General features: G+C 41.8%; 1 protein-coding gene across 5 annotated transcripts in view; it reads right to left on the reverse strand.

Moving 5' to 3' along the window:
- Positions 1 to 15,869, reverse strand: part of POLA1 (DNA polymerase alpha 1, catalytic subunit) — a 1,252,649-nt gene that overhangs the window by 249,978 nt on the left and 986,802 nt on the right. For 4 of the 5 annotated variants that reach the window (XR_010241483.1, XM_063955699.1, XM_063955698.1 and 1 more), the window contains exon 34: positions 9,708 to 9,830. The exons of the other annotated variant lie outside the window; for it this stretch is intronic. Coding sequence is in view for 3 of the 4 variants with exons in the window: in XM_063955699.1 (XP_063811769.1) it covers positions 9,708 to 9,830 (123 nt within the window). In the remaining variant the exon portion in view is untranslated. The remainder of the gene's footprint in view (positions 1 to 9,707; positions 9,831 to 15,869) is intronic. 5 annotated transcript variants of the gene reach the window in all.

The following is a 15,869-nucleotide window of genomic DNA, read 5'->3' on the forward strand; positions in this document are numbered from 1 at the left end:
TGGCGCCACAGGGTTCTGCAGCGCCAAATTACAGAGTACATATGCACATAATCAAAACAGGAAAACAGTGACTTACAGTTGAAGACAATATCAGACAAGTACAGGGTAGCATAACTACATCAGTAGACAACACTGAGATAAGTATCAAGGTGGCCGAGAACTTCAGGATTTGGGCAGTTGAGGATTATTAAAGTAAGAAAAGGATAATCACATGAGGGAAGAGGGCCATACTCGTGAGAGTTTACATTCTAAAGGGGAGCGGCAGACAGACAGGGGTGACACAGATTGGGTAGACCGAACGTGGGACAGAGGGTTAGGATGAAATTTGGGTTTGGTAAAGAAGTGTGTCTTGAGAGCCCGTTTGAAGTTTTGTAGAGTGGTGGATAGTCTGAGGGGGAGAGGTAAAGAATTCCAGAGAAAGGAAGCAGCACGTGAAAAATCTTGGAGGTAGGAGTGGGAGGAAGTAATCAGAAGCCAGGGGAGTCGGCGTGCATTAGCAGAGCGAAGAGGACGGGTGGGAGAGTAAGGGAGATAAGGTCAGAGATGTAAATGGGAGAGGAGTGGGTGAGTGCTTTGTAAGTGAGTGTGAGAAGTTTGAATTGGATTCTGAAAGGGAAGGGAAGCCAGTGAAGGGCTTGTAGGAGAGGGTAGGTGGACGTAGTGCATTTGGTGAGGAAGATGAGCTGGGCTGCAGCATTGAGGATAGATTGGAGTGGAGAGAGGTAATTGTCAGGGAGGCCAGTTAGTAGGAGATTACAGTAATCCAGTCTGGAAATAATCAGTGAGTGGATAATGGTCTTGTTGGCAACCTGGGTGAAAAAGGGTCTGATCCTGGAAATGTTTTTGAGAAGAAAATGACAAGTTTGTGAGAGGTGCTGAATGTGTGGTCTGAAGGAGAGGGATAAAAAAGGATTACGCCAAGACAGGGTACATGGGGGCTAGAGGAAATAGTCGTGCAATCAACGGATAATGAGATTGTGGGAGGTGAGGTTGTGCGGGAGGTTGGGAAGATGATCAGCTCAGTCTTGGACATGTTGAGTTTAAGAAAGCGCTGGGACATCCAGGAAGAGATAGCAGACAGACAGTTGGAGGTACGAGTGAGAAGCGCCAGGGAGAGATAAGGGGGGGAAAGGTAGATTTGAGTGTCATCAGCATAGAGGTGTTATTGGAAGTTAGAAGACCTAATGAGTTCACCTAAAGAGGACGTATAGAGCGAGAAAAGGAAAAAAACAAGAACATAACCTTTGGGGACACCAACAGTTAGTGGAGGTGAGGGAGAGATAGTGTCATGCGAGGAGACAGAGAAGGAACGATCAGAGAGGTAGGAGGACAGCCAGAAGAGGGAAGTATCATGCAGACCAAGAGAGTGAAGGATTTGCAGGAGAGGGTGGTCCACAGTGTCAAAAGCAGCAGAAAGGTCAGGAAGAATAAGAAGATAGTAGTAGTCCTTAGATTTGGCTGCATGGAGGTCATTGCCCACTTTTGTGAGGGGAGTTTCAGTGGAGTGGAGAGAACGGAAACCAGACTGGAATGGGTCAAGCAGTGAATGGGAGGAAAGAAAGGCAGTGAGGTGGTTATAGACAATAAGCTCAAGGAGTTTGGAGGCAAAAGGGAGGAGAGAGATGGGTCAATAGTTGGAGAGGGTGTTTGGATCAAGGGTAGGCTTTTTAAGAATAGGCGAGACGAGTGCATGCTTGAAGGCAGAGGGGACAGTGCCTGATGAGAGGGAGAGAATGAGAAGGTGGGCAAGATGGGAACAGGTAGAAAGAGAGAGGTAGCAGAGGAGGTGGGAGGGGATAGGTTCAAGTGGGGAGGTGGTGGGGGAGGAACGGATAAGGGCCATAAATTCCTCACCAGACACATGGGAGAAAGAGGTCAGAGTTGGTGAGAGGGAAGGGGTGGCAAGGGATGGGTGGTGGCTGGTCTGGTGGGATGTGATGTCCTGACGTATGGAGTCAATCTTGGATGTAAAATAAGTTAAGAGCAGACAATGAGGAAGGGAAAGGAGGTGGTAGTAGGCAGAGGAGGAAGTTGACAGTGGTAAAGAGGCGCCGGGGGTTGGAAGACTGGGTAGAGATGATAATTTTGAAGTATGATTGTTTAGCGAGGGAAAGTGTCGCACTGAAGGATGAGAGCATGAATTTGAAAAGGAGGAAGTCTGCCTTAGAGCGTGATTTCTTCCACTGTCGCTCGGCAGTGAGAAATCTGGTGCATTTGGTGTGCCAATGAAGTCAGATTCAAGATCAGACTGTCCGAGCCGTCCTTTTTTTGGGACCACAAAAAAAAAATAAAAAAAAAAAATGAAAAGAACCTTTGTTCCAATGTTGTGTTGGAACAGGGACAATGACTCCTGCTTTCCAGAGCCTGTGAATATCAGCTTACAGAGCTTTCTTCTCTATAGAAGCTAGCAACCAGAGTTGAAAACTCTGAGAGGAAGAGGAGTGTTGTCTTGGTAGGTGTGTTCCCAGATGAGACTGAAAATTCTGGGATGCACTCCCATCTTGGTTGTCAAGTTTAACACAACTATACAAGTGTGTCCTTTGTGGGGAGCGAACCCTAGATCACAGGCGTGGTAACCATCAGTGATACCATTCTGCCAAAAGAGCTATTTGTTTTTCTGGGCATTAGTAGCTGTCCGACATTTATGACTTCTGTCAACTTTTGTTAAGGCTCCCCTGGCTCTTCCTCTAAACCCTGTAAGCTGAAAAGACCAGCCACTTGAGGTGGTGCTGCAGAGGGGAGATAAGTGGACTTACCTGCCGTGTGTCACTTAGTCAATTTTGATGTGAACAGGGCATCTCCTGTGGAAATCCCATTCCCGTCTGCGCCCGCTGGTTGCTAATAGTCACAAAGCCTACTAGCCGAAAATGCCTGGCTGTGATGATATCCTGAAGCGAGCAGTCGTACCTCTCTGAAAAGCCTCCTAGATATAGACTGCTGATTTCTGTTGGTGGACGCAGATCTACCTCTGCTGCTATATATACGGATTACATTAAGGAAGGTATATCATTCCCGATATTCGTGAAACTGAACGATCCCCAGTGAGTGGATTCTTCCCTAGTTTCCTTCTTTCAGGAAGAAGAAAATGCAAAAGTAGTATACCCCTAGGAATTTGGAACTTCATATCCAGTTGTGACCAAGCTCTTTGAATTTGGCAAACTATTTCCTGAAATATCGGAAAGGTTACTGAGGGACTCTGTTGTCTACCGAAAAAGGAAGGCTGCTGTGGCCCTGTTTCCTTATCGGGTATGTGTAAGGTCCCTTACCGTCTCGATTAGAGCTTTAAGCCCTTATGAGGAAAAATCGGGAGTATTTAATGCTTTCTCCTTGACTTCTTTACCTCTCGAGACAGCACTTTCTCTGATCTTAGTTCTGCAGGGAGTAACCCTTATCTTGTTACTAGCTGTGGGGGTTGAGAGGCATGGTATCTATGACTGCAATTAAAAAAACTCTGCAACATTCTGAGCCCATATAGGTTCAGTATGTAATAATTGTGACTGACAGACACCCCTATCTCTCCTGGCAGCTTCCCATTGTGAGGAGAAATCAGCCCTAACCCTTGTGAAAGCAGACACCCAAACCAGTGTGCTCTTCTGAGTCATGATGGCTGCTGTGAAGAAAACTGTTGCTTACACTGCTCACAATATGATATATCAGCAGTAATTTCACATGAAAACCAATCAGAGAATGGATCAGATTTTTGAGCAGACATAGTTACCATAGAAGTGAAAGATAACAGAGTGTGCTAGCACAGACACAGTTCCACAACAGTGTATGTGTTCAGAATATATATATATATATATATATATATGTGTGTGGCTAACACTCTACGATTCATATACTGTTGTTTTATGAACTCTGTCCGATATCTATCTCAGACACAGTTCATAAAACAGTATATGAATGGTAGAGTGTTAGCCAGACACAGGTCAATAACAGTGTATGCTATTAGAGCACATATATCTATATCAGACACTGTCCTTATAATAACAGTATATGATGACAATGAATATATAATTCAGACACGGTTAATCAACGGTGTATGCTGTCAGTCTGTACAGCCAAACTGGTGCCTAATGTTACCAGATTGTGACGCAGACTTACTTTGATACATTCCCTTAAAATAGGTAGATACAATGTAATGTTTTGTTTTACAATGCACATGTATAATACATAGAGAATTACCAGAAACAAACTATTGGATTTTATAGAACTTGTTTGTTCATCTCTTCATATGGGCAGCTGTTGGTTATAATGAGGACTTTTCACTGAATATACATTCAAACACCTAACTATGGAAACTGGTACTGACAGAGAGGTAAAAATTGAGACTGACTATTTCAATGTTTTGAACAGCATTTTTCGCCTATGTAACAAATGCTTTTCATGCCTTAAAAATGTACACTTCTGAAGTGAAAAGTATTTTATATGAACGTCTATCTAAAAGCGAACTGCTACATTCAATACTTTTTTTAAATACACGAAAATACTACATTTGTCTCAGTCAAAAACTCCATTCCCAGCAATAGCAGGTCAGCACTTACTGCATTGTCGTGATGAAAGAATAATTCACATTTGTCTGACACCTGTCAATAAATCAAAGCGTGCACAGAATGATCCAGCAAACTCCAAAAGACTTCAGGACACAGCATACGTGGAAAGAATATTGAAAATGTGGAATCTTTAATAATAACCAGTGTTCAATTTAAATGGCATATACAGACGTGTACATCTAGCCTCAGTACGTCATGCAGTACAAGATGCCTGGCGTGGGTGAGCTGGCAGGTCCCATGCAGTTCTGCTGACGTCGGGTGTCTTTTTTATCGGCAATGAAACTAGGATACATGAGGAGACTGTGTTGATTAATTTGATACATGACACTTGAATATTGTGTGTGACTGAGTCTGTATACAGAGCAGAACAGAACTTGTATTGGAGAACAGCTGTGGCTGCTGCATTGCATCACTTCATGCACAGATTCAGACTCACTCACACACAGATACACAAGTAACATATCAAATTAATCAGCACAATCTCCTCGTGCCTCCTAGTCCCAATGATAGCAAGAAGAATGAAGTACCCAACAGTGCGCAAAAGGCAGCTAGTGATGCAGTGAACCACAAGAGGCTTTTCCCACCTCCCACATAAAATGCAAGTAGAAAATTTTCTCCTAGTCCCAATGTTTTGCGAATAAGGGGGATATCCAATTAGCCCCGGTAATATACCGGGGCTAATTGTCCCGCCAGGGGATATCCTATCCGCTCCTGCTGGCTTATCGGGGGTTACCTGATGCTGCACCGGCTGCCGACAGCTCTCGGCGCAGTGCTGCTCCTCCCGGTCACATGGCCGCTCCACCGTCATGTGACCACTGATGATTACAAGATGATCTCCAAGCGCCGCTACTTCCTAGTCAGTGAATGGGTGCTGGGTTGCCCTGAACCGTGAGCTGGGTTGAACACGCATTCAACCCTACTCGCTACTCACAAGTTGAAATACCGGGTCGCTTCACGTGCAGTAACCCTAGTTATTGATGGCGGTCTGCAATAGGTATAACAAAAAAAAAAAAAAAAAAAAAAAAAGTAAAAACAGTCCACACGGGCATACACGACTCAAAGATATTATGAGAAAATTACGTAAGAACAGTTTCCCTACACTCTCAGTTGGGACATAATTCAAAAAGGCTTGTGTGAATGTGTCCTACACTTCTAATAGTGTTTCTGCGCTCTTACTGAACGGATTACAGATCACCTTCGACATCCAGTTTTCAATTACTTATTTATTTTATGTACAGGTTGAGTATCCCTTATCCAAAATGCTTGGGACCAGAGGTATTTTGGATATCGGATTTTTCCGTATTTTGGAATAATTGCAAACCATAAGGAGATATCATGGTGATGGGACCTAAATATAAGCACAGAATGCATTTATGTTACATATACACCTTATACACACAGCCTGAAGGTCAGACAATATTTTTTATAACTTCGTGCATTAAACAAAGCGTGTGTACATTCACACAATTCATTTATGTTTCATATACACCTTATACACACAGCCTGAAGGTCATTTAATACAATATTTTTAATAACTTTGTGTATTAAACAAAGTTTGTGTACATCGAGCCACCAAAAAACAAAGGTTTCACTATCTCACTCTCACTCAAAAAAGTCCGTATTTCGGAATATTCCGTATTTCGGAATATTTGGATATGGGATACTCAACCTGTATAAGCATTTATATAGAGATTTTAGTAATTCACATCAGTCCCTGCCTGAGGGGAGTTTAAATCTATATTCCCTATGACATGTGCAGACACACGCATACACAGCATACTACTGTTAATTGTTTCATCATAATTCAATTAACCTACAGTACTAGGGCATTTTTGGAAACCCATGCAAAGGCGCGAAAGGGCATACAAACGCCACTGTTAGGGATACGGTGGGCAAAGAAAACAAGACCTCAGTACTGTGAGGCAGTGATGCTAGTCACTATGCAAACTGTGCTGCCTCTTCCTTTTCATTCACCTATAGAACCTACATGCTTCTAGAGATGACCATAATAGCTGCTAATTCTGCTTGTATATTGGCTCTCACAATAACCTGAGGAATCACCACCTCCGTTCTCTAAAGAGAAAACTCTTACAATTGCAGGTATCGTTTCGTATACTCTGCTAGAGACATGGCTGTAGAGTCAGGGGGTGTTGGATGTATTATTACCAAAAAACAAAACAAAAAAACTACTACAAAAGTTAACTTTCTCATTAAGCTATATGGCATTATTATTCAGACAGAAGCATGCGGAATATTACTGCCAGTTTCAAGTGAGCTATGAAATCAGGCAAGTTACATGGCAAAAATTGTCACAATACCTAATTGTAATACAGGAATCTTGGCAGGAAAATTGTTAAAGTAGTATCTAGGGCAGAAAATTACTGGGCAATGTTTGTTCATTGAACTTTAATTATTTTGTCCTTGAGAATGGTGCTAATGAAACCGAATTTCTTCTGTGCTTGTGAAGAATGGTTTCAATGGACAGTAAACAGGGCCAAAGCAAAGACAAGGAAACTGGCTGAGTCTGGAGGTTGCTAGGTGATGCAGAATGTAAACCCACTAACTCGTTAAAGATTTACTTAGCTTTTAGCCAACTCTCTCAGGCCCTCCAAAGTTTTTAGAACATTGCCAATTCAGGAGGCCATCTGAAGACGAGAATATGAACAAACTGCTTAGTTAGGCCTTGCTCAATTTCAAAACTATAATTAAAAAAATAATAATAATACAAATATATTGCAGGATGTTGTGATAATGATTTGCACATTTCTAGAAAGTCACTTAACTTTTAGACTTAGGCTGGATACACACTAGACGATATGTCGCCTGATCACACAGATCTTGTACATCATCTAGTGTGTACCCATGACATATGCACTCCCGCGGGTCGCTAATGACATGCTCTGTCGGCCCTGAAGCAAGGATGTCGCTGGTGATGACGTGCTGCAGAATGCAGTATGTCACGTGGCTCCCGCCCGATGGACCCGACATCGGCAAGTGTGTATGCACTTGCTGCATGCCGGATCCCGTCAGCAGCGATGTTGGGCTGGGTACCCAGCCTATACTCTCACTAATAATTCTAGGCAATGCATATGAGTTAACAGAGGGCCTAATTCGGACCTGAACGCAACAGCAACATTTCTCTCTAATGGGCAAAACCATGTGCACTGCAGGTGGGGCAGGTATAACATGGGCAGAGAGTTAGATTTAAATGGAGTGTGTTCAAACTGAAATCTAAATTGCAGTGTAAAAATAAAGCATCCAGTATTTACCCTGCACAGAAACAATATAACCCACCCAAATCCTCTCTGCACGTTATATCTGCCCCACCTGCACTGCACATGGTTTTGTCCACTAGAGAAAAAGTTTTGCTGCTGCAATCAGGTCTGAATTAAGCCCCAAGTCAGCATCTACTCAGGTAAGAAAAATACTTCCTTTTCATAAAAAAGTCACCATAGAGCAATTTTGTGTGTGGAAGTTTAAAAACGGAAATCTAATATGGAAACAGCCGTGCACTAAATGACAAAAAGTGTTTATAACATGAGAAAAATAACTGGCAAAAACTAACCAAGTGTGCATTTTCAAACTCCTCCCCCAAACCAGTCACTCCCTCCCCCCAAAGGGCCATAAAAAGAAATGTAAACCATGAAACTCACACAAAAATACATTACATAAGTTGCTAATATATAAGTTAGTTTGTTAGTAGACAAAAACACTAGCCTATATATTGGATAATAAATCTTGCTTGTAAAAACCCAAATCTCACGCCGTGTGTCTTTACACCCATTACATCCTGACATTTACAGATGTCTCTGTGAAATACATATAGAATAGCTCCTGTAATGTGTATTTGTGTGGAGCAGTCGTAGACAAACTTTTCAATCTGTTGGTTGTAAGTGAACTTTGTCCCTAGCGGACAAGCAGTTGATGACAGATTGTTCACGGAGAGCACTTTATTAGATCATCAGTCAGAGTTTCACAAGCACATGGATGAAACGTAGCACGTTGGCTTTAATATACTAGGGGCTACCAAGTAAACTGCACAGACTGCTGAGAACTTTCCATGTACTGAACTCTTGAAAAACCACCATCTCCACAGCTTAAATGCAGCTGCCTTTTTCAATGCAGCAAATGGGTAAATTTGACAAAAAAGCCACCATTAAGACTACATGAAAGGCTCAAGGCAACATCCTTTCAAAGCTTTGTACTTCAGTAATCAACAGATGTACTTATTCACCCCCTTCCCTCCTCCCAACCAAACATGATCAAGAACTATTTCTGAATGGTAGGAAATAATTCCACTTTGTACATCTTTTAGTTAATCAAGACTTTCTATTCAGCAATTTGACCTTTTGTTCAAAACAGGATTATCAGTTTTTTCGCCAGTTACCAAGGGCGACTCGCATGGTGAACATAATTGCAATAATTTGCAAAACACCATGGCAACCCACATTACAACTAGGTAAATACTGGTCTTTTGTGCTACATTGTTATTTTCAGAGATGCTGAAGTCAAAGAACGAGTGACAAATGAACACAAAATTTATATTTGCTTTGTCTCAAAAGAGAAGAAAATTGATAACGAGAAATGGGGGGAACCAGCTACAGCTGTAATTTCTAACTTGATTAATTAGGATGGTAACAGTCCTTAACAGAATATTCAACAAACAGCCCTGACTTTGTCTCTTCACCCACCTCTCTCCTTAACAGCACCACCAGTCTTGCCCTCCCCTCCTATTCACCTCAACCCCAGACACATTTTTTCAGCTTGGAGAACAAACATCCCCATTTGCTCTTTTCTTCAACTTAATGGAATCCTTAATTACAGAATATTGTTCCCCTGCTCTTCATTACACTGAAAACAGAGACTGCCAGAGTAGACAGGGGTAGCTACAGTCATTTCGTCTGCTTCTCTTGGACTTCGGAGTTCTTGATGACGGACCAATTTTTCATGTATCAGCAGCTGTTCCACCGCAGACAAAGAAAGAAAGAAAAAAGCCTGCTACTTAACATCACTAAAGCTTCCAAATGATGTTTTATTAAACTCTGAGAGTGCAGATAAGAAAACATTCCTAAAGGCAAGACTTCACTTCAGTGTCACAGATATCGCTAGATTTACTTCCATCATAACATTTTCTGACAATCTCTAACCACTGACCTTCATGTAACTGTGGATAATGTCAATTAAACAATGTTTACTGCATGTATTTGACAAAAAGAAGGCACAAAACGGCCTTAGGAGTAAATCTGGAATAAAATTACAAGATACCGAAAGTTCTTTCTGTAAAATAAATAAAATAAACCCAATAACAAATGTTTTGAACATCCTCATATGAGCGTAGCAACATAGACCAGTTCTGTGAAATATACAAAATAAGCAAATTCATGCTGTGTAGGGATATGCTGCAAAATAGAGTATATAAAAGGCATAGCCAATGCAAAGAAATATAGATTCATATAGTGTTTCACAAAACCAGACAAGCTTAATATTTCTGTACTATATTAGTAGATGTACTGTACATTCCTGCCCTACAATGTCAAATAGCACACACATAGTATTTTAAATATAAGTTGGTCACTGTATGCTGTCATATTAATGCAAAATTAGTTCAACACAGCATCGAAATATACATTTTACTTTCACCTGTGAAATATGGTCATATAAAATACAGGTTGAGTATCCCATATCCATATATTCCGAAATACGGAATATTCCGAAATACGGAATTTATTGAGTGAGACTGAGATAGTGAAAACTTTGTTTTCTGATGGCTCAATGTACACAAACTTTGTTTAATACAGAAAAATTATTCCAAATATTGTATTAAATGACCTTCAGGCTGTGTGTATAAGGTGTATATGAAACATAAATGGATTGTGTGTATGTACACAAACTTTGTTTAACGCACTAAGTTATTAAACATATTGACTAAAATTACCTTCAGGCTGTCTGTATAAGGTATATATGAAACATAAATGCATTCTGTGCTTAGACTTGGGTCCCATTCCCATGATATCTCATTATGGTATGCAATTATTCCAAAATACGGAATAATCCGATATCCAAAATACTTCTGGTCCCAAGCATTTTGGATATGGGATACTCAACCTGTACAATGAAATCAGTTTTGCTATATGCATATCCAGCATAAAATCACTGATATAAATAATTTTAGTTTCTACGCAATATGTAATTTTATAGTTCAAAACGTAACATAACACTTTCAGAATATAATTTTTTTTTCCATTTTTTCCAAGTTTAGAATTGTTAATTCAATTTATTTATGTTTACACAGTAATTTTCATAGGCTACACAACATAGTGTAGTCCATGGATATCACTGTACAGTGTAAAAAAAACCAAGCCATTTGTGTTAATGTGAAATATCTGGCCTTACAATTGTATATGTAGCAACCAATCGACAGTGTGCCTGGTGCGAGTGAGCCATCAGGGCCTGTGCAACTCTGCTATTGCCGGTCATCTTTTTTTTTTTTTTAAATGTGCCTTAGTTGCAAAGCAATGTAACCAGGACACACCAGGAGACTGTTTCTTAATGTGATAATGCAACACTTGTATAGATGCATCATCATACATCTAGCGTCAATGCGCCATGCAGTGGGAGATGCCTGCCGAGATTGAGCTGACAGGTCCCATGCAATGTCAGGAATCTCATTTGCTGAAAATGCATCTTATACCCCTTTCAAACCGCCAGCTATGAACACGGGTTATTGGCATATGAACGCGCATAACCCGTGTACATGTGCGGTCTGAAAGGTGCCAGGGTTGAACACATATTCAACCTGGCTCGCTATGCGGTGTGAACGGGAGCCGGATCAATGCGACCCGTTTCCCGTTAATTTTGTGTTGACGGGCGGCGCTTGGAGATCATGAGGCGGGGCACACACTGGGAGCTCCCGTGTCAGGCTCCTGGATGCGACTCGCCTCAGGTGGTCTGAAAGGGGTATTAGTAGCAATGCAGCTAGGACGCACAAGGAAACTGTGCTGATTAATTTGACATGTGACACTTGTATACTATGTGACTGAGTCTGTATGTGGAGCAGAACAGAACTTGTGTTGGAAAAAAACAGCAGCTGTTACATTGTAGCACTTCATGTACAGATTCAGAGACCCAGTCGTATCAAATGAATCAGCAGAGTATCCTCATGCGTCCTAATCGCGTTGTGACTAAGGTGCATTTTTGGCAAAAAAAGATGCTCGATGCTAGTAGAGTCTCACGCGAACTATCGTGTCAAGAGGGGTTGTTTGGTGGGACTGCAGCAAAGATGTATGACATAGCTGTATATCTGTGTGCGCAAACGAGTCTGTACAATGAGAGAATGGAACTTGGTGTGGAAAAAAGCCACGATCACTGCATCATAGCACAGATTCAGAGACTCAGTGGCACGCAGATATACTTATCAAATAAATTAGCAGTCTCCTGGAGGGCCTTAGTCGCATCATGATATGACTAAGACATATTTTTGGTTAAAAGATGCACAAAAATCATATTAAGCTAGCAGAGTCTCATGGGACCTAGTGCACCAAAAAAGGTTTGGCGCAAATTCAGCAATGACGTATGAGGACACATTTGTAAGAGTACACAGTGGACTTGTTTACTGAAGAATAAGCAATCATTACTTAATGTACATTATTCGGGTCAGTGATACATACAGTAAATTCAGGACACTCTGACCACTTGAGATAGTGTAATTAATTTAGTGCAGACTGGTTTCATTCATAGGCTACATGCTTGTAATGTAATAGCATCTAAGTTTACAAACCACATCCAAGTCTTGAAATGCTCCGTACCGCAAGTCATTTTATTTTTCTTGTTTTTTTTCATTGTTTCTGTACTTTTCAAGGTCCTATGGACCCCTTGTGGCACCATATAAAGAATAATAGTAATAATAATATATAGTTTAACCGTGTATGAAACAGTGCACACTTTGAGCTAAAATACACCCTCTCCAAAGCAAATGGACATATGATGTGCTCTTTAAACTAGGCTGGAAAAGAAACTGTACCAGTGTAAGAAAACACATTTGCTTTGGAGAGGGTTTGGACAACTCTGATACAAGATGCATGCAATACAATTTCATAAACTAAAACAAATAATGCATTATACAAATTTCAGCATGGAGTGCCTAATACGTGCTCTATAGTGGAAATTAGATTTTGTCAGCAGAAAAACCCTACATGGTAAACTAGTGTCTCCAATGAGATTTAGAGGAGGCTACAGTAAGCTGCTGGAAGCAACATATTTGCTCAGGTGCATATACTCACAGCCACTTACGCTCTAACAACATGAATATGAACAAATACAGATGAACTCTGTATTAGATTTTACAGTCATCTATGTTAAAGATTAATTTGCACCACGTTAACAGAGATAAAAGCTAAAATACATTACAAGTACTACTTTCATTGCTCATTTATACCTACCTGCTTTTTATGCATATTCACCTTAATAAAAACTCATGAAAACCATATACAGCAAGATAAATAAGAGGCAACAATGGCATTCTCATACCAACAATTTTAAAACTTAACACTGTTTACACAACATAGTTACAGCTTGAATTAACATGGGGATCTTTACTAAAGGCCCCCACTCACTAGTGAGATTTATCATACCAATTAGTTGGATCCTTTTTTTCCTGCGATCTGGCCGGAAGCTTCCCGGGAGTCCTGCGATTGCAATTTGCTACTTGTGTGTATTTTTTACAGCTGATTTATAGCACGCGATCTAATGTCCTGTGCACCTATTTACGTGCGATGGAAAGAAATATTATGGTCAGCCTATAAGATCTGCGACTCCGATGTGAGCCACACGGGAAACCGCCTCGCACTGCAATAAAATGACATGCAATGTGACACTTTTCATCAGATACGCTGCAATCGGATGAAAAATTGCCATATCGCACTAGTGGATGGGGGCCTTTAGTGATCACAGTCCTGATGGTTACAGCAAATCCTTAATTCTTAGCACACAGGACTGAGATAAGCATCTCTTGGAGAAGGCAGCCAACATAAATCCCTCATGACTTGCCCGTGAACTAAAAGTTAGGAGCCCTCCTCACGCAGTCAGGAATGCTGCATGATGATGATATAGTTGTTTAGGACTGTTGGGTGCTCATTAAGCTTCACAACCAAGAATCAAAATATCCATCTAGCGTGGACCTCCATTGTCTGCTTAATTTGACGCAACATTATCAGGTAGGGGTGTCTAGTGTGGATGCGCACGTCTGACCCCTACATTTTGGAGACACAGTTATCTTTCTTCTACCGGTCTATTTACCATTTCTTTGAATATGCCACATGAAGGATATCACTGATGGCAAAAGTGTGGGGAAACTTACTGTAGACACACTGTTTCTGGGTGCAGGGTATGATGCACTGGTCCCCTCAACCTACCAGGTGTCCACGTGCATCCCACATCCTACACATAATAACTATGCATGTGTAGGGTAGGTTGGACAGCAGACTTTGCATGCCAAGGACAAAATGGTTTGCATAGCAGAAACACTGTAAGCTAGGGAACATTAGAGGATATCCAGCGTGGAGTAGTAATAATGTCTGGGGAAAATACTGGAAACTAAACTCCCAGTTCCTGACAATGGACTCATGATTATTACTGGACTCAACAAAGTCTGACCCAACAATACTGGGAAGAGAAAGTTACATGTTAAGGACAGCTGATATCATTGCTAGGGGCTCTTCAAGAAAACACAACAGCATGAATATCCCCACAAGAACAAATATATTGGGGTTACAGACACATTGGACACTCCTGGTTAAAACGGATGTCTGCCTTGGGGATAACATCAAAACAATTGCAAACTAAATGGGCCATTATCGTATTCCCCCCCCCCCCCCCCCAACATTTTTTTTTTAAATCTCTGGCTAAATGTACATAAACTGTCTACCCCCCACATCTAGTCTTAATACAGCAAACAAAATAAGAATTTACTTACCGATAATTCTATTTCTCGTAGTCCGTAGTGGATGCTGGGGACTCCGTCAGGACCATGGGGATTAGCGGCTCCGCAGGAGACAGGGCACAAAAGTAAAAGCTTTAGGATCAGGTGGTGTGCACTGGCTCCTCCCCCTATGACCCTCCTCCAAGCCTCAGTTAGGATACTGTGCCCGGACGAGCGTACACAATAAGGAAGGATTTTGAATCCCGGGTAAGACTCATACCAGCCACACCAATCACACTGTACAACCTGTGATCTGAACCCAGTTAACAGCATGATAACAGCGGAGCCTCTGAAAAGATGGCTCACAACAATAATAACCCGATTTTTGTAACAATAACTATGTACAAGTATTGCAGACAATCCGCACTTGGGATGGGCGCCCAGCATCCACTACGGACTACGAGAAATAGAATTATCGGTAAGTAAATTCTTATTTTCTCTGACGTCCTAAGTGGATGCTGGGGACTCCGTCAGGACCATGGGGATTATACCAAAGCTCCCAAACGGGCGGGAGAGTGCGGATGACTCTGCAGCACCGAATGAGAGAACTCCAGGTCCTCCTCAGTCAGGGTGTGCCCCTGACCAAGTATCAGCTCGGCCAAGTTGTAAAGCCGAGACCCCTCGGGCAGCCGCCCAAGATGAGCCCACCTTCCTTGTGGAATGGGCATTTACATATTTTGACTGTGGCAGGCCTGCCACAGAATGTACAAGCTGAATTGTACTACACATCCAACTAGCAATCGTCTGCTTAGAAGCAAGAGCACCCAGTTTGTTGGGTGCATACAGGATAACAGCAAGTCAGTTTTCCTGACTCCAGTCGTCCTGGAAACTATATTTTCAGGGCCCTGACAACATCTAGCAACTTGGAGTCCTCCAAGTCCCTAGTAGCCGCAGGTACCACAATAAGCTGGTTCGGGTGAAACATTGACACCACCTTAGGGAGAAACTGGGGATGAGTCCGCAGCTCTGCCCCGTCCGAATGGACAATCAGATATGGGCTTTTTTGAGACAAACGCCGCCAATTCTGACACTCGCCTGGCCGAGGCCAGGGCCAACAGCATGGTCACTTTCCCTGTGAGATATTTCAAATCCACAGATTTGAGCGGTTTAAACCAATGTGATTTTAGGAATCCCAGAACTACGTTGAGATCCCACAGTGCCACTGGAGGCACAAAAGGGGGTTGTATATGCATTACTCCCTTGACAAACTTCTGGACTTCAGGAACTGAAGCCAATTCTTTCTGGAAGAAAATCGACAGGGCCGAAATTTGAACCTTAATGGACCCCAATTTGAGGCCCATAGACACTCCTGTTTGCAGGAAATGCAGGAAACGACCGAG

The sequence above is a fragment of the Pseudophryne corroboree genome, chromosome 2 (assembly GCF_028390025.1).
Source record: "Pseudophryne corroboree isolate aPseCor3 chromosome 2, aPseCor3.hap2, whole genome shotgun sequence".
NCBI lineage: Eukaryota > Metazoa > Chordata > Amphibia > Anura > Myobatrachidae > Pseudophryne > Pseudophryne corroboree.